The following is a 27,664-nucleotide window of genomic DNA, read 5'->3' as shown; positions in this document are numbered from 1 at the left end:
GTGTACATCTTCTGAATGTGTGTCTGCTGGAGGGCTTAATATGCTCAGTTATTTAATATGAATCTCTTCAGTAGGCAAAGAATGCTCGCTCCAGAATCTTCTTTAAAGTATTACTATTTATTTACCGTGGTAGCTATTTCAGAATAAAGATTACCTGGTCCTCCGTTTCTAACACATGAAGAAACACGTTTTTCTCTGATTATTATTTCATTTTATTATTTGAGGGGTTCACTGTGTGAGAATTATAGAGATATGCTGTGTAATGCTTAGGGAAAGTCCAGCATCTTTTTAATGGCTGCTCAGGGAATCAACTTTTAGCAGTGAGACTATTTGGCTATAGCTTTGCAAAGGCATAACTATTCCCATCTTCCAGTGCCTTGACATCTTATCTCCTATAATCTATGTTAGTTATGGATAAAGAACATAATATTTCTTCAGGAGATTCCTTTATCACTTAAGCAGCAAAAAGCAACAGTTTTAAATTAGTTACTATTTAGATTTATAGCTCTTGCATGCTAAGACTCTCAACTATAAATCTCTGTGTAGCTAAATAAGTATCATGTTCCTTTCCTCAAAATGAAATAATTTTCATATGCTTTCACCAGGGGAACATTAAGACCTTTCTGGCCATTAAACAAGTGCCTGAAGGAGCATTTTACTCTGGCCCTGCTGTGTAAGTTGGTGTAAATGGTTATTATACCTCTATGTTCAGGGATGAGATGCAAACCAGGTGCCTAAAGAAATCATCCTCCAAGTCCATACATGTGGAGGTACTGAAATCTCTGCAAACAGGAGATACAGCTCAGTTATTCCAGTGTTGATCAGCACAGTTTCAGGCCAGTGCCAGCTTGCTCTGCTCATCTTTTACTTTAGTTGTTGGGTGGATCTGTTTTCCTGAGACTGAACAAGCAGTTGTTGATAGAAAGTCAGAGAACCATCACAGGCATTTGTATGAACTCCAGGCATTACTTCTTGCCCCCCACCTCCCTCAATTCCTTGGGAGAGAGGGGACAAAGATTGTTTTGGAGATATTTATGTTTGTCTGAGAATCAGCAGTGCTGTCAGGTGCTGCTCGTGCTGTGCACGGTCCTGAAAACACTTTGTTTCTGAACATGGATCTAGAACACGAATACAGACAAAAACTACAGAACTTTGAGTCTGGGATCTTCTATTTTGGATAGAAACAACATGTGTATTTGCTTCCTTACCTTAGAATCAGGTCTGAATGTGCTCATCTCACTGTTTTTAGGTGCTGTCATTGAAGTTGCTGTGATTATTTACAGAGTTGGGTTAAATACAGACCTGTCAGACAGACAGAGGGCTCTGGGGCAGGACCCAAGGCCATGTTACTGAGCTTTGGAGCCAACTGAGCCTCTGGACATGCAGAAATTCCCTGTGGATTAGATGTACTTTGTGAAAGGTCCCAAGAAGAACAGGGTAATGGCAGTGACACAGCTGAGGTACAACATATCCTGCTTTTATGTGTGTTTCCATAAAGTGACAGGTAACAAACAGGTGGATTAGGATGCAGGCTGTATTCAGGATATCCAAAGCTAGCACTGGAAAAAAAAAAAACAGAGGCTCAGAAGAAATTCATGAAGCTTTTGAGAATCATTCTCAGTTCCCAGCTCTTACCAGGGGAAATTACATTTGCCTTTGGTAAGCAGAACTCATTAATCACACTGTTTCAAAGGCTTGGTTATTAAACTTCCCCTTGCTTTATAAAATAATTGCAAGGGTCATACTGTAATGGATCAACTGGAGGGAGGAAGCTCTGCCTGCTTGGGGGAGCAGGTCTAGGTAGGTGGTGTGGCCTCAAACAGTCCCAGTGAAATGAGATTCATGCCCCAGTGTTTGCAAAACCAGGACCTAACACCTGGATTTTGTAATTACAGTGGATGCTTAATAGCACTTGTTCTGTCAAGCTGCCTCCATGTGCAGCTCTGTGGAGGAGCTACAGGGAAGTAGAAAAAGCTTCTAAATAACCTGCCTGCAGTAACTTTGCTGCAAAGCCCAGGTGTGGGGGAAAAAAATCGACCTGGAAACTTAATTGCAAATCTGAGAACTCAGTTGCCTTAATAATATATTCTGTCCTGAGAACAAATGTGTGCTCAAGACAGACGGGCCTTACCATACAGGCAGATATTCTCACCTTTGTGTGAATTATAATTTCAAAATACCTCCAGGGCTTTTCTGCTGAGGGAGGGAGAGGATTTTCTTCTCAAGTTCTCTTTTTGTGAAATCCTCTTTCTCCCTTCCCTAAGGATCATGGTGAGGATGGGGCAACATTAGCAAGGCAGCTACAAAGTGACCAGGAAAGGGTTTTTTTCTTTCTTTAAATATTGCTTTATTTGTCCAAGAAAAGTGTGTCTGTTTCTTTAAGTAGTAGGAAAAGGTCTTTTTGATGTGAATCCTTTAGATGAGAGAAATCTCAGCTTCTCCTCTTCAGCCCAAGAGGCAGTAGGAGCAATCATCATCTTCTGGTAGCTGGGTTCCAACTTTGTTGTCTTCCACAAGTAAAATCAGGTCAGTCTCAGAGCTCATAGCATGAGCTATTTAGATAATGAGAATTTAGCACTTGGGGGGCTTTGGAAGCCTTTATTGCACAAGAGCCAACTGAAATCAAGAGCCTCTTGTTCTATGGGGTAGTTCATGGTTCTCAGGCACAGTTCTGAAAGGCTCAGAGACCTTTCCAGGAACGAGCAGGATCTTGTAATTAGGGGTGGAAGGATTGGGGCAGCAATTTGTGCTCTGAGTGTCTTGGCACAGCTCAGGGACATCTCTGGTGCCAGACTGAGGTGACACCCAGGTAACAGAGAGCACTGTGTAGTCTCACACTCTTCATACAATCAGAACTCAGCACTTTTAAATTAGAAGTGATGAATCAGATACAAGGAATGTGTTTTGCAATAATTGTCACAAGAGTGACAGACACAAGTCATGGCTGAGCTCATCTTCTTTAAAGAGCCCAGGCCCTCCTCAGCATCCTCCCTCTTTTTGGGAGAGGATGGCTTTGCACAAGACTCATTAAATGGTAAAAAAAGAGTTTTGGATATGTATTTGCCCACCTTTACCCAACAGGAGCTGGGATAAGTCCTAGAAAACCCAAAGAGGGTCTGATTCCACACAGTCATTTATGCAGGACCTGAACAATGGCACTCCAACTAATTCCCTTGGAGGCAGAGCAAAGGAAAACCACATGTTATCTGTCAGGAGAGAGAGTGTCACTGTTCTGCAGGCTGTGAATTGTTGACTTTGCCAAGACTGCATCCCTGAGGGCAGCCTGAAGCCTGCCTCTGAGGCTGGAGCTGATTCCAGCCTGAGTGTCCAACCAAAGGTGCAGCCAGAGGCCCTGTGCAGGAGGGCAGTGGGCTGGAAGACAAGGACAATTGCAGACAATCTGCCTCACTGCAGGGACCTGTGAAAGATCACCCAGGAGACTGGGGCAAAGTGGATTTCTGACTGTCCTCAGTCCACACTTATTCCCTAACAATTGCACTGTATTTGTCCAGCAATGTCATAGAGTTTCAGTGTGTGTAGAAAACCTTTCAGAAAACAGTTTTCTGGGTAAACCAGCAAGACTTAAGACACTATTTTTTGTGTGATCAGCAAGACTGATGAGCTCCTCAGGATGGAGATTTCACTACTGCTAAATGCAAGGTGCATCTCGTTTATGTGGTGCAGGGTCATTCCTCGGGTGCCAGGTGGCTTTGGCACTTGATGAGCACCATGAAATAGCAATTAGGGCGTGACAAAAACTTAAGAGCCCTCAATCAGAACTGGGAGTTTGGTTTCAGGATCGAAGGGAGGAGGTTTGTCTTTCCTGCCTGCTTGGAACAGTTCTTGGCAGAACCATTAGGAATTAAAGTAAAGCTGAATCTAGGTGGTGTTAATGAATTAGTAGCAAAATATATTAATTAAAGGGCCTTTTTTTTTTTTTCTCTTAGGAAGCAGAGATCCTGAATACAGCTATTCTCACTGGGAAAACAGTGGCTGTCCCTGTCAAAGTGATTTCTGTGGAAGATGATGGGACTGTGACTGACCTTCTGGAATCTGTGGAGTGCAGATCCTCAGATGAAGATGTCATTAAGGTAGGATCATACTGCTCCATTACACAGAGGCAGAGGCCCTGCAAAACAGTGGTGTTCTCTAACGGGATAAGTTCTTTCATCTTCCTAACTGCTCTACTGCTGGAACAGAGAGGTTTATTACTGCTGTTATTGCTGTGTGGATTGGCTCAGTGAAGCAACAAACCAAACACAAAATCACACATTTTCCATCCTGCTTGTCAAATACTTGGAATTGTCTGACACTTCCCACTTTTGAAGTATTTTCAGAGTTCACTCTACCTTCACTTTTTCAATTAAATGGGCTGTGTAGGTTCAGGAATATTGACAGCTGATGTTGTGGAGACAGAGGTGATTCCTCTGAAGTTGGTTTGCCACACTGGAACAGGAGCTGTAAGATGTTTGCATCTCTTCTCTCTTCTATATATCCTGTAATTGGATATATAATTATTTGGTGTATTGCAAACACCATTAGCTTTACTTTTGGCATTTTCTTTGGTCATAACTGCTACCAGGGTGTCTCACAGGCAGCATGTTGGCCACCAATCATGGACTGGAAATTACTGGATAAGACACTTGGCTGGTGGATTTACTCTGTACAACAGCTCTGTAGCCCAAACTTCCTGCAAGATAAATGCCAGGCAATAATAAGCTGCTCCTCTCAGTTTTGACTCAGTGTGGACTTTCCTAGCCAGTGATGAGGTGAGAGCTTGCAGGAATGCCTTTGAGTCCCTTTTTAATACTGAAATCATGGGGTCAGACTGGACCCTTGAGAAAACTGGTGCTTCTTGGAGGCTTTCAGCTGGTCCCAATATTACTACTAAAAGCTTGTAAGAAATCCTGAGTATTTCCCACTCTTCCTGGTTAATGACTGACATGTGGGTGGAAGGACACAGCAGTGGTGATGGTGGGAGATAAAGTGGAGAATATTCCAGCAGAGTGACAGAAAAGCTGGCTTGTCTACAGCAGCTTTTATCTTTTCTCAAACTCACCTGTGGCTGTCACTTGAGCAGAGGGAACTGAGAGACACAGCCACAAATAAAAGTCAAAATTGAATTTTTTTTGTAAGATAACCAGCATGTCACAAAACAATTGCAAATACTTCAGGCCACCCCTCCAGCTGCTGGAAATCACTGTTATCCCATTAACTTTTGTGAACTGCCCCTTATTGAGGACTTGGCCTTTGTGAAACTTGCCTTAGCCTAGAGCTGAGTGGGTTGCTGAGCATTCTGCCTGTTACAGTTCATTTTAATTTGGATTCACAGAGCTCAGGGCCCCCCCGGGCCCCATTACCTCAAAAACACTCTTCCTAGGGGACATTTTTTGCCTTTCTAGGCACAGATGAGTGTTGGTACTTGGTTGTTACTGTCATATGGGGAACTGTGGGACTTTGAGACGTCCTTACAAGATTAGCAGGTTCATGTTAACGAGACAGTGACAACTTAGAGCAGGGTAACTGAAGGATAAAGCTGAGTAGAGGAATAAATGATCTTTCTTGAGCTATCTCTAAAGATTATTTTTTTGCTCAAAAATTGCAGGTTTTACACTCATTGGACTTTTTTTAAAGTAATTCCTTGATGATAATTTATGGTATACAAGATGAACATAAGCAATTTCAAAGTCCAGCATTTTTTATGTTTCCTGTTTAAAATCTACTCGGGGTTCCTATTTATCTGAAGAACCACCATGTTAGTATTTTCTGATTAAATGTGTCTTTCTGGTTATATTAGTAGAAATCTTTTTTCTTGCTTCTATGATGCCCTTTTGAATCTGGTAAATCTGCCAAATATAGCAAACTGTTGGACTTAATCTAGATCTAAAAACAGAAAGAAATTATTCGGGGTCCTCATGTTGTGGAATTTAATGGACTAAGAACTCACTAACTCACCAGCAACTTTTTCTTTTTTGGAGGGAGGTGAACTGGAAAAAAAAGGTTTTGAAAGCAAATGTGTCATTTGGAAGACATTTCAAAAAATTGTTTTTTTTTTCTGAAGTTGTAATTTATCAGAGTCATTTGGCCTGGTCACTGGATGTTGGTGTAGTGGTTTCTGTCTGACATAACTCTGCAGCAGCCTGTGCTCAGCTCTAGCTCTGGCAAAGAGGTTACACCAGTAAAAGTCATTAAATGTAAGGACATGAACATACCAACACAGGCTTGTGTGTCTGTCCAACCAGGCTGTCACCAGCCAGAGATCAGGACATTCTGAGCTCCCTGCTCTGCAGTAGGAGGGCAGGTTTCAGCAGCATTAAAATGAGTTGCCAATTTAAAATGAGCTCTTAATTGAAAACGTGTCTCCAGGTTTCCAGTTTACCTGCTCTGTTTCAGGCCAAGCCTCCTTCACAGGCATCTAATGAGGAGAAAGATACATAATTACTGGCCAGCCTTCAGCAAGCAACTGTAATTAGAGTTTCTGTTCTCTGGGAATTAGAGTACTGAATATAAAATGGAAAAAAAAAATCTGCTTAAGATGCCCATTGCAATATAAAGATTAAGATTATATTTCTTTGGGTCTTTATTGTTGCTATTTTTCAATGCACCTGTCAAGTAGCATCTAACAGATTGATTATGTCTTTGTGGCTTAGCTTTTATTCCTGTTTTTTTGGTGTTGATTAATGAGGAGGTTAAGCTCATTTTCCTTGCAGAATGAGGATACCTCATTCTTCCTTTTGTTTCAGGGTCCACATTTATTACTCATTTTTTTCATCTGAGACTTCAAAGAACTTTAAAGAACTGGACCAAATTGTGCACTGACTCATTTTGTCCCAAACTGCACGTGGTTGAACTTGGTTGAATAAGTCAGGACAGAATGTAGTTCATTGAAACAATATTTTTATTGCCCAGTAGTTATCTTAAATTATTTGGTCCAGCATGACAGAGTAACCAGACCAAAAAATGAAGGCATGTTATAGGCTCTGTTTTACAAATGACACAGAAAAGTTAAGGTGAGGATTTCAGTGCACTGTAAAGTTCTGAAGTTGATGTTAAAACTCCTACTGACCTCATGGGAAGGAGAGAGGTTGGTGAGCAGACTTTCTTGTCTTTTGTTAATATAGATCAAATTCTTAAATCAAGAATGGGGGAAAAGAAAAAATAAACATCTTCTAATCTTTCATTTTGAAAAGATATTTTCATTTCAAAATGGTCATTTTTTTCCAAGGCTCAACAAAGCCTAGAAGTCTCCAAAGCAAAACTTCCCAGTGCTCTGGGTTTTCAGTTTGATGAGTTAATTGAAAATCTGCATTTTGGTTGCCCTGAAATGAAAACACCTTTAGGTTCATTTTGTTTGATCAGTTAACTAAAAATTCCAGCACATTCTCAGCTCTGTCCAGAAGGCACTTGCCTGAAGTCACACAGTGAGTGGTGCCAGCACTGGGAACAGGATACAGTCTCTCTGTCCCCTTTTTATATTGAACTGTGTATTTATTAGAGGACCCCCATTCAAAATCTGCATGTTATCCAAGTCTGTGTGGCTTTCCAACAAAATACCTTCAGATTATTTCCTTCTAGAGCATCCTGTGCTCCTGGCTCTGAGGCAGGGATGCCAAAGGGAGGCAGGTGTGCTTTGTGCCTGCATTACAAGCAAATTCCTGGGGCAGAACTGAAGGGAGGGTGTTACTTCTGGCATCCTTTGCACAAACTGAGAGGCTGTGCAGGATGTTACAGCCTGGCCTCTCCCTCTGAATTCCCATTTCCCAAGGCTCTACAACCAGTTCTGGCCGTGGGATGGTTGCCTGGTGTTTGTGCTCGTGCTCTGCAGAGTCTCGTCCCTCTGGCTTCGCGTGAGAAGCGAAGCAGGAATGTTTATCCCTCCTTGCTGTTTACCAGGATCCTGTCGAGCTGGAAAGCAACTGCTGCAGCCACAGCTACCCGAGAGGGAGTCAGTGCTGGTCAAGGGAAAGGTTGGCAGCTGCTCTGCTCTGCTCACTTTGGAGTGTATTAGAGGGGATAACAGCACACTTGGCAATTTGTAAAATATTACTGCAGGCTAATAAATCTTTCAATAACACTTAGTGTGGTTTTATCAGTGGCAAAATAACATCTTTTTAATCAAGTGACAGACCTTACAGAACCTGAAGTGCCAGAGCATTTAAAATAGCCTGAAGCAGACAGTGTTTTAAAGCATTAAACTTTTAACAGCTGTTCCTTTTCTTCCTTACCCTGGCGCACTTCAGGGAGAAGTTGAATTCTTCTCAAGTCAGTGGAGTGACAAAGTAAAAAAAAAAATCAAAGGGAGAAGCTAATCGAGCCCAGGATTTTATCTGCTCCTTAGTTTAGCATTGGCAGTTCCAGTGCTGCAGATTTCCCCACTGTACTTCAGTGGCAGTCCATTTGATGCTCTTTTTACAACACATTCTTGGATGCATTTATTACACACATTTTCAGCTGGAAAGGAAAAACCCTCACAGCTGCAGGTCAAAGGCATGGGCCCCCCAATGGAGGTACTGCAAGGATACACAAAAATTTAAAAACATGGGTATAAAGAATCCCAGTTGCCTGGTGATCTCTCAAGTTTAAACTAATAATGGTAAAATAAATGTGTGCCTTGAGGGTTTGGTGAAGATCAAGATCATGACATGATTTTCCACAATATGATGTGATTTCTCTCCCCAGCAGAACTGTCTTGTTCCATCCCCAAAAATTTTGATCCATCTTGGAAAAAAAACTTTAAGTCAGCAAACATAAAATGTAAAAATGTATGTTTTTATTTTCTGCAATGTCTAAACATTTCATTTTGATAGTAAATGATGAAATCATGTCCTGTCATTTCCCCTCAGTTTCGGCATTCCTGACACTGGAATCTTTTTGAACTTTTCACCCCAGGATGAAGTAACTTTGGAAAAAAAAGTACTTTTTCTGCTTTCTTCTAGTAATCAGGAGACAGGGCAGACTCAGAAAAATGCACTATCAAAACTAAAAGTTGTAATAGTAGCTGTGGAGTGCAGTCCATGTGCTGTTGATGTTGGTTATAAAGGAAACAGGAACAATTTTAAGCCGTCTCTGGTGTGAAAAGCAGACGTGGCAAAGATGAATTCTGGATGTAGAACTGATATAACAGCCTTGCACCTCCCAGGAATTGTCTGAAACTCACCTAAAGCTGTTGAAGTTACTGGATTTGTCTCTTTCATATTCTGCCAATTCATCATTCCGATGTGAGTCTCGAGAAATAATAAGGTTTCTGTGGCATTATTTGCCTTTTCTGTAATCATCCATACTGAAAATCCCAGCGTGGCTGCCACAGTCACTGTTGACTGCACTTCCTTTATATTTATGAAAGGCTATAAGCTTATAAAACACGAAACTTCTCTGTAATGGAAAAATTCCAAGTAATTCCTGAATAGAGACTTCTTCAAAATTCTACAGAAGATAACCAGGAATCTGTCCCTTTGTGCTTCATGGGAAAGAAGATGTGTTCTTGCAGAGCCAGGGATAATAATCTCTTTTTGTGGGTATTTCTCTTCCTTTATTGGAAGAAATATGTCTATATCCATAAAAAAAAAAAAATGAGGCAAAGTCTAAAGAATATCTGAACAGCAATGTCAAAGGGGACTTGTGTGAGCAAATTTAATCATCTGCTGAACCCACAAGGGGCTGATGAATGTCCCTAATGTGTTAAACAATTGCTAACGTGCAGTTCTGTGACTGTTCAGAACTAAGTGACAGGGAGCTGCCATCCCTTGTCTCTGCTGCTGAGTGAAAATGAATCCATTTATTTTCTTGGGGGATGAGGAATGTGCCTGCTCAGCTCCCTCACTGAGCTCGTTTGGGATGCTCACGGTGCTCGTGCCAGCGCTGGGAAAGAAGTGACACTGGGGTGGGAATCAGTGGCTGAGGGTGAGAGGGTGGCCAGGAGTGCTTCTTTCTGTTGAGTATTTGCTTAAATGACAGGTGAAATGATGGCTTTGCCCAGGCATTCCCCTGCTGTCACATCATCAGTATGATCTCACCCGTGTGAAAGGCTTATCCCGGCCCTGTGCCTGGGAATCCCTCCAGGGAAGATGCTCAGGAACAATCATGAGGATCTTCCAAGTGGCTCAAACTCTTTCTGGTGTGTCAGATTTGTGGAGTGGAAGACACCTGTGTGGGAATGTCCAAATCCTCTTGTCTTTCAAAGGGGATTAGTGGTCTTAGAGTTTTTAGCTGCTTTCAAACCCCAGCTCATTGAAAACTGAACCCCAGCATGTTGAGAAGTGTTCCAGCATCTCAGTGAGAAGAGATTGGTTGATCTCTAGAGAAAATGTGGTGAGGGAGCAAGGAGCAGACAAAGGGAAATGAGTTCTCTTCTTCCTTCCACTGGGCTGAGCTAGCAGTGCAGATGATGTTACACTGATACAAATGATACAAATTGGGCTCAGATCATCCAGTAACACCTGTCTCCAAAACAGGAACCTGCATTAATCGTTACAAATTGGGATTCTTTCTCTTGAAAAGTTCCCTTCAGCTTTAAAACTCTGTTCTTCAGTTCCAGTGACCCTCTGCCACTTTCTCTGAGCAGATGAAGTATTTAGAGCTCTCTGAGCCATCCTCCAGATCATGACAAAAAACTCTGTGTTGCTTTGTTACCACACAGTAAAAAGCTGCAATATGCCATATAAATTACTACCTTCTCAGCCCAACCTGGGATTTTTCTGGACATATCAGATACACCATAGCCACCAAATGACTTTGCTTTAGTTTATAATTTCCAGGACTGTCCAGATATTGTATTACCTATGGAAAGGGTTGGTCTTACTAAAATAAAAATACGTGTAACAAGATATTTTCAACTGATTTAAATATGCTCAAATCCTATGGCTCTGTGAGGACTGTGTCAGTATTAGCTGAGGTGAGGCTTGTGGTGTGGAGGTAGTAGAGAAACTGCTGGTCAGATCTGAAGTATCCTGAATATCAGCTATGAAATAATTGGAAGAAGAAGGGTCTTATTCTAGACATACAAATCTGAAGGAAAAGGGGAGCCTGCATGTGTTAGGAAGGCTAAGAGGTGGAAAGGGCATAATGAGCCTGAGTTTTTAATGGTGTCTTGTTCTCTCTTTTTTGGTAATGAAGAAAGGAAGCGTGTTCTAATGGTTAAACCTGGGATGGTGTTTTAGGCATTACAGATTCTAATAAGGGTTCAGTCTGCATAGAGTGTGTGACACTCGATTTTCATTTCTCCCTTAATAAGGTTGGATAACAATCACATAACCCATTGGCTGGTTTTTCAGATGCTGCACTGAAATGTGCTGGTGATAGTGTGGGCTCTGGCACGTGCTTTCAGCTGTGGTCCCTGGCATGTCCTTTATTTGATCTGTCTCAGCATAGACAAGTACAAAGGATGTATAATGGTCCTGAATTACCCTGACAGATAAAGAGCATTAATACCAAATCCCTGAAAAATGCTTGGAGACCTTTACATGGAATGTACTGCACAAGCGTTATCATTATGATTGCTAATAATGTACATAACCCTAACTGGGACAGAACACAGAGTCTTTAGGAAGCTCTGCTGTTAAATTTAACTTAATCACAGCCCATACAAAATGCTACCATGATAAAATATTGGTGACTGAGTAAGGAAGGATTTAGAAATATTTTCAGACTTCTTACGTAACAGAGTCTGTGCAGGTTGGCTGACTGAAGATTTCTTCTCTTTTATTCACTATCTGGACCATTTTGCATTCCTTTCTAGGATGTTTTTTGAGGCAAGCATGTAACCCTCTTTGCCTGAATCTTAGAGGGCAAGGACTTTGTATACCAGGCCACAAGTTAAATGAATTGACTCGGGCAAGGTGAGATTCAGGCCTTTGTGGCTGTTCCCCTGAAACAGGGTACTTTTCAAATTATTTTTCTATTCTGGTTGGAGCAGACAATCATGGTCCCTATTTCTATCCTGATTGGAGCAGGCAGTCATCCTCTCAATTAATAAGAAGTGGAGATATGTAGACACAAGTCTAGAGGGTGAACAGTTCCCTTTGGTAGCTGCATCTCTCACTCCTGCAGTTCTCCTCCAGTTGCCATCCAGCTGTTCCACACTGTCTGTTGCTGCTACTTTTGCTGTTTTCCTGTGCTTGTTGCATCTCTTCTCTCTGCTTCTGCCCTTACTTACCCTTTGAGTTGCCAGTTATTAACCTTCTTATATCAGTCCCATTGCCAAGCTTTCCTGAGAGGTCTGAGACAATAAAATACGTAGTGGCATCCTAATGGCTCGTGAGCACCATTGGCTGCATGTCTAGATCCTGCAGTTCCTTACTTAAGATTTGCAGAAGTGCTCAACTTTGATTTAGGGAGATAGGTAAGCTCAGGCAGAGCAAATGTGTCCCATGAAAGATCAGTTCATCCTTTTCCAGAGATGCCTTTCGTGTGGCATAATTCTTCAAATTGCCATCCTCAAATAGCTCAGAATGAGTATGTTTTGAGGCAGGTGTTTTTGTGCTGTTTGAAGTCCAGGCTCGTGCTCTCAGCTCTTCTCTGATTTTTCCATGGTGATTTTTGGCTGCCCATTAACTTCTCTTGGCAGTCACTTAAAAAAGTGACGTCGTGCTTCTGAAGGATTTCATGAGCATAAGAAGGTAAACCAGCCAAACACACCTGAAAATGCTTGGGGTGTCAGAATTCAAGGAGTTATCTGAGTCCAGTTTATTATCAAAAGTAATTATCTGTGATAGTTGTCATGCTTTACACGTGACAGGATGTGATCTGTTGTCTTTTCCAAGACTGTGCCTTGGGTGTTGTATTTGTTTGTAGGACACACCAGTGCAATTAATTTCCCCACGTCAGCTACCCATGGAAATGCTGAACAGCTTTCCTGTTTCAGCCTTAGTTTGCAGCATCATCTTGTTTAACTGGTTGTTGGATGTTAAGCCTGATTTCTGAATCTATTTAGGCATTCAAATCCAATTAATGTAATTGCAAATTAGAAACCTAAGCACCTACAAAAAGTGGCTTTAATGGCTCTTCAATTTTAGTTAAAAGTGTAACTGTGTATTTAGAGCAGGTGGGTATTACAGAAAGCTGATATTTTCTCCCAATTTATATAATCTCTTCCATACAATAACTATTAAAAATAATGTGATTATTTGCAAGCAGGTAATTATTTTGCAGCTGTAAACAGTTTTTGTTTGAGTAAATTCAGGGCATCTCCTTTAAACTTCAGGATTTGAGTGCCTTCAGCAATTTCTTGTAGCGTTTGTGAGCATGTGAAAAGCTGTGGTTAGTGTTTGAGGTTCTGTACAGACCTAGAGCTGATACCAAAATGAAATCTATGAATATGACGTTCCATTACATGCTCCATTTCATTCTACTCACAGCCAGAGAGGGAGAAGTGAAACTTCAGTAATAAAGGAAGGTATCATTTGCCCTGGTGACTAGGCATCTGAGGGCACAGTGGATGGTACTAAACTATGTTTTATGCATTGTCTGTGAGCATTATATTAGTTGCACTTGACTGTCACTAAAAGAAAAAATCGGGGGCTTGTCTCACATGCACAAATATAATTTCTGTTAATGATTGGGTCTCATTTCTGCCACCGAAAATCCAGAGCTAACTCAGTGTAGTTAATGGGATTGCTCTGCACTTTACTGGATGAAGAGAAGAGAAAGTCTGTTCCTTCTTGGGAAATTGTTTGTGTCTGAGCACAGCTCCCACCATCACTGGATGCTTTAGTTTGGCATCAGCTTCGTGCTGAAAGCGAAGATCAGCCAGAGCCAATTTCAGTTGTTTCAGTGCCACAGCCATAAGTCAGCCCGTGTTTCCTTGAAAGTTCTTCGCACATTTTGATGATGCTGAGCTGAGTTTCAAGCTTGTAACAAATCTTGAAAGCCACTGTTTCCCTGGGGCTGAGAATTTCATCACAAGGATTTCACACAGGCCTGCAGATGGGATAAGAAACAGCCCCTCTGGCAGTACAGTTGTATGTACAATGCTAATTTTTGAAGACACCTTGACAAGTAGTTTTCCAGATTCTACCCTTTGTTCCCAGGTTAAACAATCTGTGTGTCTAATCTCATCTCCACTCTCCCTTCTCTAAGTAGATTCAGCTGGAGAGCATTCACTGATACTCATTTCTTTGGAGCCCAGGCTGCCAGGAAAGCTGTGTGGAGGTGTGATTAACCTCATCCTGTGCTTCAGCACCCAGATCTGACAGTTATCATCTGGTCTCCTGCAAGGCTAATTACTGATAAGAGTTTTCTTCATGGGCTGGTTGGTTGTTTTGTTGTTGTTTGGGTTCTGAGAAAACTGAGTGGATAAAATGAGACATTAAACATCATAAAGTGTGCTCAACCCAGGAAAACTGCAGAAAAGAAATTATTAGGGAACATGAATGAATGTGATGATCCCAGAATCACATTAGCTGGGAGTGGACTTCCCCAGCTCAGCAATACAGGAAACAATGAAGAAATAATCTGTTCCAGTGCTGGTGGAAGGGGGATCCCCAGTGGAAGGGTCTTGGTCTCTTGACCACTCAGTCATCAGCAAAAGATGAGTTTACACACTGCCAAGGGTGAAATGATCAGCTGTTTACAAACTTCTAGCTTAAAGAATTATCTTTAGTCATGTACTTCTGCCAGAGGTTGGTATAATATGTCAAGACAACGTTAATCCTTTCTTTAGACATAAGCTACCCCTTATTTTACAGTGGCTTCCCCAGATTTGGTAAGAATTAGCTTTGTCTGGTATGTCAGACTCTTATTTTTTGTTTAGTGAAAGGATCCAGTGAAGGGTTAGAAAATCAACTTGATTGTAAGGCTGAGGTTTTCAATGTGCTTTAAGGTCACTGAGCTTGGTTAGTGTAATGGGAGTTGAGGACTCAACTCCAGGTTCCACTGAATAATAAAATTCAAGAGATCAGTTTAAGTGCCTGATCAGGATGAAATCTGAACCATCCTTGGCAAGGTCTGGCAGTGAGCACGTGATGTCCACCAACCCCAAAGTAGAAAAGCTTTCATCACCCAGCCAGCTGTAGTGAGTACAGAAAATTCTGCTGAATCCTCAGACCTACTACTCAAATATTGTTACATTTCCTTTTGTAAAGCCTTCAGGTGCAAAGTTCTCTGTTCAGCCCCACCTGGTGTCTGTAGTGGACAGGTTGGAACTGAGAAAGACAATTTATGTCTTCTGGAACCCAGTCCCTGTGCAGGGCAGTTTGCTGGTGGCAGATTTCACGGGTGCTTCGGGGCTGCCCTAAGTTTTAATGAGTTTTAATCATAGAATCATGAGACCATCACTCAGACAGGCTTTTCTGGAGTTTGGAATGTTTCTTCTTCCTGAGAACAGCCCCATCTTGGCTCTTTTGTTAGGAGCTGACACTGCACTGACCAGTCCAGTTATCTGTAAGTGGAAAAGCCTCATATGTTTTCTTTCCTCTTCAGAGCATGACAGGAGTGCAGGAGGCCAGAGCAGACTGACCAGAGTGTGTGTCTGAGATGCAATTCTGAGATACTCCCTGCTTATTGAACAAAGAAAATAAGCAAAGACCTTGCTGAAAACAGCCTGATGGTGCCTGCATGGGTATCACTGTAAAACAGAGGCAAACTGCTGAGGGTGATTTTCTTACAAAGATCTAAAGCCCTGTAAAATGAACACTGGCTTTCCCGGGGAACGGGGCAGCACCGTGACCTCCCAGTGCCTAATTGTCTGTTCCACTAAAACTTACCCAGCCAACCTGGGGCTTCTGGGGCCTTACATCAAGTCTGTCATTTGTTAGAGGCATATTTTACCCTTTCACGTGAAATGCAGCCTGAAATACAGAAAAGAGCAGTTTCTAATTAAACTCCTGCCTAAATCCATTATATCTTCTGAAGACGCAGAGACAGGGAGATGAAAGAACTGTAATGATCCCCATATGTAAACAGAGATGTAAAAGTTTGTTTGGAGGGATGGAGGTTAGAGGGCAAATTGGAAACCAAACATGAAGCCTCCTGGTAGAAATTGAATCACTGCATTAGTTATCGTGGATTTTCGTAAAAATAAAGTAATATTGCACATTCAAGTCTCGGTTCCTAAATGTGAACTGACAGCCTATGAGTTAGCCACTGAAATGATATTATGGACCCAAAAAAAGAATAATAGGGGAAATTGAGAGAGCAGAAGAGAGAGTTGTAATAGAATTGGGCCTTGGTACAAATACGGATCATGAAAGGGAGATTGATTTAGTGAAAGATATGAAAGTCAGAAAATCAAGGTGTTAAAAAGATCATCTGCTCATCTGATAAAGAATGCCTAAGGCTGCACAACTTTTAGCTGAAACAGCCAGATTTGCTTAAGGTAGATGAACTCTAAAATTGTATGAGGAATAATAATATAGTACAAGGAAACTTGCTTTTGCAGCACACAGTTGCTGTATTAAGAAGTTGTGCAAAAGACAAAAAAGCTTACATGGATCCATCCATTGGAAAATGACCTCTGCTCATAAATTTGGTCAGAAGATACACAATGAAGGAACTGCTGTAATTCAAAGAACCTAAACAGTGATATTTCCATGCTAGCCAGCTCTGAGGATTTGGAAGAAAACACTCTTGGTGAAATGAGTTGTCCAGGCTACTCCTGTGGGTGGTTTGTTGTACCTAAAAAACAAGTAGGACAGACACAGATGCCGTGTGAGTGGCACCTCCATCTGAGTGTCTGCTATTGTGGAAAGAGTTGGTTTAGCTTGTGAAAGCCTTTCAGGATTCATACCTATCCACCTCTGACTGCAAAGGAATGAAAATCTCCCTTGTGTGAGGGAGGAAGGCTCAGAGATCCAGATGAAACTGTGCTGAGATCTCCTCAGTGTCTGAGGGTGATAAGAACAACTCTTTTTTTAGTTTGGAAGCCAAAAATTTGAAGTGCATCTTCATTCCCAGCACTCCTAAAGGTATGAATAACTCCCCATTGAGAATTACAGCAGTCATAGTTCTGTTCTAAATAGCACATCTTCATTTTCCATCTCTCTCCGTTCAGAAGTCCTGCTTTTCAAACAAATTACAAGAAAAGGCTTTGGGGCCCCCTTCTTCACTGCTGTATCTCAGCCCAGTGAAATATTCAGAATCATACACAGAGATTGGGTGAGACACAGCAGAGAAGAGCCCAGGGAGGAGCTATACACATCCTGTAATCAGCTTTTCTCTTCTTATAACATGATTTTTCATGGTGGGGATCACCTCTGCTTCCGAAAAAAATCTGAATAATCTTAGTGAGTCCCTCAGCATCTTCCTGAGGAAGACAACCCTTGTTCCCCTGAGGGGGAGTTTAATAGCTCACTTGAAAATCTCACAAGCAATTCCTGGAGAAGTTTGGAACACTTTGTGGAGCCTGCTGAGGGTCACAGCAGGCAAAGGGCTCCCTCCTTCTCAGTCTTACTCTGCCTGGGAATGGGTGAGTGACACTCATCAGACACACAGACACTTCTTTCAGGGGCTGTTCTGAAGCTGAGCACAACTCAGTGATGGCAGGGGCACTACTGAGCAGCTGGAGCTGCAGCACCAGGCTGAGCTCAGGATCATCCCAGTAATACTCAGCCCTGGTCATCAGCTGTTGACTGAGCCCAGTGTGAGCGTGAAGGATAAAACCAGGCTGAGCTCCTGCCAGCTCACTGTGCCGAGAGCTTGCATTAATCAGGTACATTTTTCCAGAGAACTTTGCATACAGTCGAGCTGTCCAGTTTATTCATGTTGTCTGGAAACTAAGAGGAGAGGGTGCAGCTGCCCAGCTGCTCCAGGTGCCTGCAAGGTAGGCCAGGGAATGCTTATGCAGGGACTTGTGGATTAGCATAAGTGAAGCACTGGAGGCTGAGTCTGTCTGGCACAGCACCCACACTAAATACATGAGTGTTGCTGGGTTTTGGCCATGAGGTCTTTATAAAAGAGCAAGTGTGTCTGTGAAGTGCCAGAGATGTGACAGGCTGCCCTGTTGTGTCACTTCTGTACCCTGGAAAGGAGTGAAACACTCCCTGTATCCACCTAACTCCTGAATGAGCAGTTACTGGAGAGCCTGGCTATGAAACCTGCTCCACTTATCTTCCTGGGATTTCTTAAGCCCTGTTTCTTCCAACATGTAAGGGAGACACAAGCTGCTGACTGGTACAGTTGTCCCATCAAGTGTCCAGGATTTGCCATAAGCTCTAAAGAGGAGTTTGCTGGAAGAGATCCAGATCCTGAGCACACAGACCCACCCTGCTCATTCCTGTAGCTCCTGTACCCTGGTGTTTTCACATGAAATACAGCTTCATCAGGGCTTCTTGATCAGTTATGAGACTTTGTTATTAACATCATCAATTCCTAAACACTGAGGATGAGCAGGGTAGTTTGCTTTCAGATGGAGTCTCTTTCATAATCAGGCTATTCTTTCTTCTTGGTTGTCTGAAGATAGTTCAGATATCAAACTTCAGGGCTCACCTCAATTTCACAGTAAATAGGTACGTTGTCAGGAAGGAAAGAATGTGAAAGCATTTGGAAGATCAAAGCAGCACGACTCCCATAAGAGGCAATAGGGAACAAGCAGCTAAAATCTTACAAAATGCTTTCAAATCATCCTCCTCCACCTTCGATTCCCTGTCCTGGCTGAAACCAGCTGCTGAAATGTTTTATTGAATGTGTTCCTCCTGTCATTTCTTTGAAAGGGAGAGGAAGCTTGGAGGAACTGTGAGCTCAGGTTGGCAGCAGGATCAACCGCTCTGCCCTTGCAGGCCAAATGGCACCTGGCTGCCCTTCCACGTCACCCCATTAGCTGCCTGGGGCTGAAAGGTTGAGAGCCAGGGCACAGTTTGGCTTCCTCTTTGGTTACGGGGAGAAAAGCCGATGTTTTTCTAATCTTATATTGACCCTGAACATGTTTTAAGAACTGTCTCTGCTTTGCTGACTGTTAGACCCAAGCACATCAGAGCCTAAATCCCCTATATCTGGGCTGTTGCCTTGTGCACTGTGAGAGCTGTAGGCACAGAGAGGTGTTTGCTCTCCCCATGGTGGTTCCTGTCTCTTTTATTACATTTATATTACGAAAGCACCTGCACCTCCCAACAGCAATGAGTCTCAGTGCCCAGAAACTGCAGTTCCCCACCAGAGAGGCTGTCCTGTGACAGCCTAAACAGCCATGAATAAAACATTCATGAATAAACAGAAAGAACAGGGAAAAAATACCTTTTATGAGGTCAAATGGCAGAGATGAAATAAAAACTGCATCTCTTCAGTCCTCACCTGGACTTCTATCCATTCCACAAGTGTGGGTTTTGTTTAATGATTTTTTTTTTTTCTAGACTATGTCTGTGAGAGGAAATGTTTCTGGCCTGGCTCTCCTATTTATGCTAAATGTAGCTATTTGCATTGTTTAGTTGATTATTCTCAAACCTCAGAGTAATGGGAGTTCATTTCTCATCCCAGACAGCATTTGCAGATAACATTCCCCAGCACTTTGTGACCATGGAAAAGCTTCATAAACAGTTAATTCCTTCAGTCACACAATGAGGATAATAATATCTATACTATATAAATGCATATTTATGTGAAAAAATGCATGCAGAGACACACATTTATGTCATAAACACTGAGACTTCACTATGATGTGCTTTACAAAGTGTTGTCAGGAGGGTTTTTTTGCAGAAGGCTAAAATGCTGTTCGATAATAGAAGTAGTTCAAGTATAAAATGTTCATCATCACCACCATTGTTGTTATTTTACTTGACTGTGCAAAGAAAGAGACACAGAAATGAAACAGTATTGATCCACAGTAATTTCACTGGCCCTAAAACAGGCTTTTGTTTAGCTAAGGAAAACAGGATGCCTTTGCTTCCATCTTTTTTAATGTTTTTTCCTTGAGTCTTCTTGACTTAACCAAATGTGACCAATTTTCAGGCAATGCACATCAGAATGCTTCACAAAGTGAGGTAAATTATCACCACTAATGCTAGAAATGCAGGCGAGAATAATATATTTAGCATTTTGTCACATCTTACCAGGCAAGAAGAAAGTTTGAAACCACATTTACTTTGTGCAAACTTATCTAATTGCATTCCAGCAACATAAATTCTTGTTGCCAGACTTTAGTTCCCTCCAGGTCCTCGGAAAGGGTGCTGAGCACTGCTTTTGTCTCCTGTCTGGAGGTTCAGAGGAGCTGGGAGGGGCTGTGTTGTTCTGCCTGTTCTCTTGCAAAAACGTATTTTCCAGTACAACAGGACCTGCTTTTGCTTTTCTGATCAATATTGAATCTGAGGATCAAAGATGAAACGCTTGTTTCCCTTTTCACCCAAAATCCCCACGTTTCTCGCAGATAACATCATGGACTACAGACAGGAAAAGCTGTGCATCATGTATCTCAATATATGGCTTAAAAATCACTGAAATTTTCAAACTGAGATGAAAGGAACAGTATTTGCAGCTGTGGAAAACATTCCTGAAAGTCCTTTGTCTACTCAGATCTTAAATATTACTGCAGTTGGTAATTATCATCTTGCAGTCCCCAATGATCCCTAGAGTTTGGAGAGTTTCTAGTCAGATCCTCTCTAGTTCAAATGCTTTTCTTCACTGATGTCACCAGGCCAATCTTTCCCCATCCTGCAATTAATTGTTTTTACCCAACTTTATACTTTGCTCTTACCTTTCTTGAATCTCATCTATTTATTTCAGACAATTTTCTACACTATCAAGATCATTTTAAATTCTAATCTTGTTCTCCAGAGAACTTACAACCCCTCCCAGCTTGGCATCATCTTCAAATTTAATGAAATTAATTAAATGAAAATTAAATGAAAGAATCCCATTGACTTCAAGGGGCATTGGAGTGAACCCAAACTGTCTTACAGCTTTCAGAAGTGGTTCAAGTGAAATACACTTATTGCTTCACAGGCCATTTTTGTAAGGGGAAAAGACAGATGCATGCTGAATAATTCAGGATCCTCATTGCTGACTGAGAGAGATTTAAGTAATTTGTCAAAATAATGACCTCTGTTTGCAGTGGGGAGCAAGTGGTTTTGGATTATTTCTGTCCCCAGAGAGATGCTGGAGGAGCCTGGGTTCATCCCAGCCCCACCACAAGGGACTTGTTTAGAGCTGGAAAATGAAAGGTAAGCAGTAGCAGCAGAGGTGTTTGCAGATGGTGGGAGGCATTTTGGAATGATGATGAGAGTTTCCTTTGAGCCTGATGGAAACAGTGCTGCTGCCCAGTCCGTGGGATATCTGGGAGCTGGATTGATGGCAGAGAGCAGTTTGTTAAAAACAAGTGTCTCAGGCAGTGTACTGACTCCAGCCACGGCAATTTGCTTCCACTCAGGCAGGCATGGCCACAGCCTGACCCCTGTGTGTCAGAGCCCACAGCCAGCCCTGCTCTGCAGCCTGGTGTGGAAACTCAGTTTATCTCCAGTTGTCCAGAAATAGGCAACTGGGGAAGAGAAGGTTGTGTTGGTGGGTTAGGAGAGGACAGAAATCCCCTCATTGCTCAGCATCCCTACCCACACTCCCAGTGGGGGAGGATGCTCTCTCCCATTCCAATACAAACTTTGCAGTCACTTCTACAGCAAGTGTTGTTTGGAAAACATTCCCTGGCGTTTCAGCCTGTCTGTGTTGGCTGGTGCCAGCTTTCATCTGGCACTAGTGTATTGTGGCTGCTGCTCTGCTGTTGGAGCACAATCCTGCTTATATTTGCTTCTCTGCAAGTGATTTCTGGCTTAAAAAGGCATAGGTCTCTTTGAGAAATTTGTCATGCTTTGCTGTTGCATTATTTTTCTCCTGTCACTTCAGAGTGTTAGCCAACTTTCCAGAGCCTGCCAAGCATGTATGAGTATATGTACATTGCAGCAGATTCTTCCTTTTTCTTCTAAGTGGTGATGTTGGATATCTGAATACTTGCCAGAGGACTAGAACTAGACTTTACCTGGGCAAACTCTCTATCAGAAAGAGGACTGAATCCTTAAAACTCTTTTAAATCGTCCTATTACCAAGATGGAAATCTCCTTGTCCTTGTAGCACTGAAGTCTGCCATTGCTAAACATATTTCATCTCCTTTTGCCTGTGTTGAAGTGACTGAAATGCAGTGCCCTTGCTGGGGATGGTGCCTCAGTGACAGAAGTGATTTCAGAGGCCTTTGGTCATTGTTCTGTTCAGTACCAGCTGAGACATGGCTTAGCTCAAGCTGTTGCCTGGAGATCTGGGCTTGAGATCTCAGACTCATTGAAGTCTGAGAGCCCTGAAGAGTTCAAACTCCTTTCATCTTGGCATTCTCCTCTCACTGCAGGGTCTTTTCAGTCACTTCTCCTGTGTAACTCTCACCTCCTTTAAGTCTGTGGAGGTCTCGTTTCGTGCTTGGCTTGGGTCAGATCAGTTCTCAGTGGTGTCCCTAATTAAAATTTATGTATAACCCATTATGGTTTGGGCAGAAATTAGAGGAGCAGGACACTTCTTGTTTGAGGGAAGAAGTGCTGGCCGTTTAGGGTGGGATCAAAGCTTACCAGAGTCAAAGAAAAGTCACCCTTGATGGATGGAAAATGGCTCTACTGAAGACTGGATCCTTGAGCATCCAATCCAGTTTGTTGCTGGAGGGCTAGAGACAGGACATGCCTGTGGTGTGTGTGTCATGCCATGGTTTATGGCACAGAAATGCCCAAGCTAGTGAGTCCACCTAATGCTGTAGTCTCTGGAGGAGGACATGGAGCTAAATTCTGTGGGCACAGCATCGCACATATGTAACTCTATTCTTTTAGTGCTCAGCTGGTTGGGTATGTTGTAAATCTCTCCAGATCTCCCAGCTTGAGGATTGGTGTGCCCACAGTCAGCCCAGGTGCACCTTGCCCATGAGTTTGGGAAGAGGAGCCAACATAACCAGGCCTTCCCACTTCCATGTGAGTGCCTTCCCTCCTTTCTGGCTGTTTTTGTCAAGGCCACGGGCCAAACTTTCTCATCCATTTGCAAAGGTGAAAGTGTAATTTCTGAGTCTTTGGTAGCCACCTGTTGCTGCAGCACGAGCTGCATAATTAGAGCTGACAATCCCTGTCTAGAGATTTCTTGGAAGCTGGAAAAATGAGAATGTTGTCAAAAAAATAGCAGTGCTTGTAGTCTGCAATGCAGTGATGGAGATGAAAGATGAGTGAATCCAAAGAGGCAGAGAATATATCAGCCCAGTGCCTTTTTCTAACTACTTTAGAAGTCCAAAACAGTCTCTAAGAATTTACATTTCTCTTGTAGCCTTAAAGAAAATGTATTTTAAGCTGGCTTCTCTATTTCTTTCTCTTTACTGGACTAAACCAACAGCAAGTTTCATAGCAGTCATGCTTAAAACTACAATAAGGGTGCTAATTTCTTTTTGCATCAGTTGATGCAAAATATTTTTTATATTTTATTTGGGTGTTAGCAGTTTTCCATAAAATTACGACAACCCTTTCAAAGAGAATCTTTTTTTTTTTTTTCTCACAGAGAAAGAATACATTTCATTGGAGGCAGGGTTGAATCATACTGTGTTCTCAGTTCTGAGTAACACACAAATCTCAGAATGTGAGATGAATTTTTTGTAGGTGGACAGTGACTTTCAGTGGCTTTGAGGGGAGAGGCAGGGCTTTCTCTTCAGGGTTTGTTTAAAAGACCTGTTGCTATTTTGGCTGACACTTTGGGACTTGAGCTGGGGACCTCCAGAGTTGGGAGCTCAGCCTGGAGCAGGGCAGCTGCAGCACACAGCCTGCCCAGCCGTGGGATCTGGTGTTGTCAGTGCAGTGGGGAGTGTGGAGGAGCTGCAAAATCCACTCTGCTCAGCACATCCTGCGTGCCTCACTCCTCCCACCCTCACCCTTGGAAGCAGCATCCATGGAACAGGCGTTTGAATTCGCTGGTGAGGCACAGCAATCCTTTGCACTCGTGCAATATGTCAAAAATGACCTGCTGGGGGTAGATTAGAAGTGACTGGAAGTGTGTCTCAGGGTGATGAAGAGGAAAACAGGAGTTCTTTAGAGAGAGAGAGGCTTGTTAACGTAATTGTGTTATATGTGATGGCAGTGCCAAAAAAGAAAACTGCACTTAGCCAACAGAAATCCTGTGCTGTGCAAACATGGCAGAGACTCAGATAGTTCCAGTCCCACATCTGCATGTGTAGTTATACTGCAAAAAGAGGAAATGTCCCACCACTACTGAAGCCACGTGAGGGTGGCAGCAGGAAAAGTGTGGTGCTCCCACAGGTAGTGGGGCCAAGGGAATCCTCACCAGGATTCTTGGGGCTGTTGGACTCCATGATCCTTGTGGGTCCCTTCCAACTCAGGATACTCTATGATGCTGTTAGAGTAGGGTCTACCCCAGTTTGGAATAACAGGCCACTGCTGGGAGGAGAGCCCTGGGATTTGGGGTTTCATTTCTTGACTGGGTCACAGATGTTCTGTGAAGCTTTAGGCATGTGATTTGATCTCCATGTGATTCAGTTATTTATCTCAAGGGTAAATAAAAGCCTGTTTCCCTGCCTTGGTTAGATTCCATAACATCTCTCTGAAGGGAACATCACCGAGTGTCAGGGCCCTCATCTCCTCTGTGACTGTAAGTGTTGCTGCAGTGTGTTAATGGAACATTTTTAGGGGGAAGAAATGTTTGGATTTGGTGATTATCAAAGGGGAATGATCTCCACGTTGCAGAAACCATGCCTCACTGAGGAATAACCTCTTGCAAGGCTGCAGCAAAGCAAGGATGAGCCTTGGTCTCTGTGGGAGGACAAGCCCAGAGCTTCCTGCAGTGAGAAGGGACATTTTGGGAGGTGGCACAAATGAGAAAACTCCTTTTCATGTAGGGAAATCTTTTTTTCAAAGGACCCTTTGCTTTTATATAGAACAAGCAGCATTCAAGTAAAATGCTTCTTTTAGCATTGACCTTCCAGCTATACATTTATTATTCTAGCAGGCAACTGAGAATGACACACATGCTTTCTGTGATCAGCATATGAGGGCAGAAAATTCAGTGTATGAGGGCTAAATTCACCTCAGCATAAAATACATACTTGCTAAGTTCACCTTAGTATAGATTTATTGCTAAATATAGTACAAAGCAGTGTAAAATCAGTAAGTATTGAAATATTTTTGCCAATTAAAATATTGAAATATTTTTCGCCTTTGTGAATGAAGGAGGTACAGTGAAAGAAATTTGATGCTGAATTGCATGCTGGGTCACAAGTGGAACAGAAGGTAACAGGGTTTAGTTTCCTACAGACAGTGGGAGTATAAAGTATCCTGGATGTGACAATTAGATGTTTTGCACCCCTAATTTTACTGTCATGATAATTATAGACAAAATCAAAGTTCCTGACTACACATTGCTGGTGCTGGTGGTTTAGTTCCCCAGTCTGGGTCTGAAATCCCTGTATCAGTGTACTGTGGGAGTGCTCCTGCCCCAGAGTTCTGGGAGAGCTGGGCAGCCCTGGGACTGCTCCTAGCCACCACTGCCAGTGCTCCTTCACCAACCCTTTGGCATTTGGGGAGATTCAGCATCTCCTGAAGTCCTTCAGCTGCTCTGGGAGAGTACAGGAGTTGCAGGAAGCACTTTACCTTCCCATGTGTCCTGGCAGGTGGGTGTTGCAGGCAGTAGTGTCCATTTTCCTCTCAGCTGCTCCCAGGGGCAGAGGGTCTCACACACACCATAAGCAGCTCACAGAACAAGTGATTTCAGGCTGTGAGCATCTCCATTACCTTCCTCCCCCCGGTGTTGCCTCACTGACTGGATCTGACCATCCCTTCTACAGCCTGGCTTTAGTGTTTAGTCCATCCAATTCATCACATTCTTCATCGGATCCGCTTCCCTTGGACCTCAGTATTTATTACCCAGAGACAAGAGAGCAGCCTGTGTCCTTTCTTTTCATGAGCGTGAGGCAAAGTTGTTCCATTGCCAATACACTTCTTCAAGATTTACTGGAAGGAAGGGAGAAAAGCCACTCTCAATTTAGTGATGAAAAGCTTGGGGTGCTGGATTTGTTTATCATTCCTCTCCCGCTTTTCCTGGGCGACTGCAGTGAGTGATACAGAGTGCTTATGGTTTCCAGATCAAGAGAGAAAAAGGAAGATGTAACTCAATTAGCAGAGGCAAGAACGTGTTGTCACATTGATTACAAACAGTTGTGGCTTCTAAAACCTAAAGCATGAGGTGGGCTGAGTCCAGCAGTTTGGTTTCTGTCTAGTCATGAGACGGCGCTTGCCTGTCTGACGCCCTCCCTCGTGACAGTGCTGCCATCCCCGTGTCCTGATGATTTAGAGGAGCAGACACCAAATCCATCTCGTGCTTTTGCTTATCCTGTGCTAGCAGGATCACTGCTCACTGAATATCAGGAGCAGCAGGTGGGCAGGAAGTCGCCACCTCCCTTCTCCAGCTGGAAAGCAGGAATCGCAGCCCAGCCAACGGCAAGTGAGGGATGGCCAGAGCAGCCAACGGAGTGGGGAACAGCAGGAGTGAGTGAAGACATTGGAATTCTCTGTGCATTGCCTGCTTGCCAGGGACACAACATCACCCCGTGCCACAATCCCCTGGGCCGTGCCCTCGGTGGCTGCTGCTGCAGGTCAGGCAGCGAAGGGCTGTGCTCTAAATACAGATACATTTTAAACGACAGAAAGATGCAGCTGTGTAACCCCAGCACCTGAGCTCTTTCTTGTTTCTTGCAGATTAAGCTTTGCAAAATCCCTCTAAAACAAGGGGATAGCATTCTCATTTTACGAATACATCAAAGGCAGATTAAAGCCCGGATTCTTAAAGAGATTTAACCACCAGACTCCCCTGGAGTTCAGTGGGAGTTAACACTTCAGTATCCTTGAGAGTATTGATGTCAATAAATTGCACACAGCCACCTAATAAGTGCGTGATGGAGCTGGGAATTAATCCCAGGCTTTTGGAAAGGTTGTTCTGTGCCTTTACTTTCCTTCCTGCAAATGAGAATAGCACTGAAGGTCCCGTGGACTCCCTGTGATTGGATTTTAATTGAACAGAGTTTCATTGTGATGATTCTGTTTTGATTTGTGGCCCCAGTTGATTGAGGCTTATTGGGGAAAATTTGGCAGAGTTTACTCAGTCAGAATTTGGTGTTCTGTAAAGCAGCTTCATGAAATTATGCTAATTTCCCTGGAATTTCATCTCTGACAGTAAAAAGGAAGAAAAGGATGCTAGCAGGTTCCTGTTGTGTCAAGGAAACAACTTGTTTTGACATTTCCGAAATGAAATGTTTTGATTTTTCGTTTTTAAAATTACTTTTTCCTTGATGTCACGGTGTTCTTTTACATAATTTTAATCATTTGAAATTGAAATGAAACTGAATTTCGTGACCCAAAAATGAAAGCAACTGTAGGTGTCTTGAAAGCCCCGCTGAAATCCAACGTTCATCCTGCAGGCAAGCTCGACTGCCAGTCCCATGGGGAGAGGGGGTAACCCAGCACCAGGGACACATCCTGCCCAGGTGGCACCCGGGTGTCCTGAGCTCAGTGGCTGAGTGGAAATGGGTCCAAACAAAAAAAAAAAAAAACATGGAAAGGAAAAATCCACTGAAATTTTATCAGCCAAGTCTTGATTAAAAAAAAACAAAACAAAACAAAACAAAAAAAAAACCAAAAAAAAAAAACCACAAAAAAACCCAAAAAAAAACCCCCAAAAAAACCCACCAAAAGGTGATTCCTGAAGAGAGACCATTAATGAGAGGATTTTTCAGTCAGTAATG

General features: G+C 42.7%; 1 protein-coding gene across 2 annotated transcripts in view; it reads left to right on the top strand.

Annotated features, from left to right (window-relative positions):
• The window catches only part of LOC103760233 (transmembrane protein 132D), a 236,947-nt gene that overhangs the window by 192,891 nt on the left and 16,392 nt on the right, over positions 1-27,664 (top strand). For both annotated transcript variants that reach the window (XM_018076205.1, XM_018076206.1), the window contains exon 5: positions 3,948-4,091. In XM_018076205.1, coding sequence (XP_017931694.1) covers positions 3,948-4,091 — 144 coding nt within the window. The remainder of the gene's footprint in view (positions 1-3,947; positions 4,092-27,664) is intronic.

This window comes from Manacus vitellinus, unplaced genomic scaffold, assembly GCF_001715985.3.
Source record: "Manacus vitellinus isolate BGI_N305 unplaced genomic scaffold, ASM171598v3 scaffold_31_pilon, whole genome shotgun sequence".
Classification (NCBI taxonomy): domain Eukaryota; kingdom Metazoa; phylum Chordata; class Aves; order Passeriformes; family Pipridae; genus Manacus; species Manacus vitellinus.
This window is presented reverse-complemented; position numbering and strand designations above follow the sequence as displayed.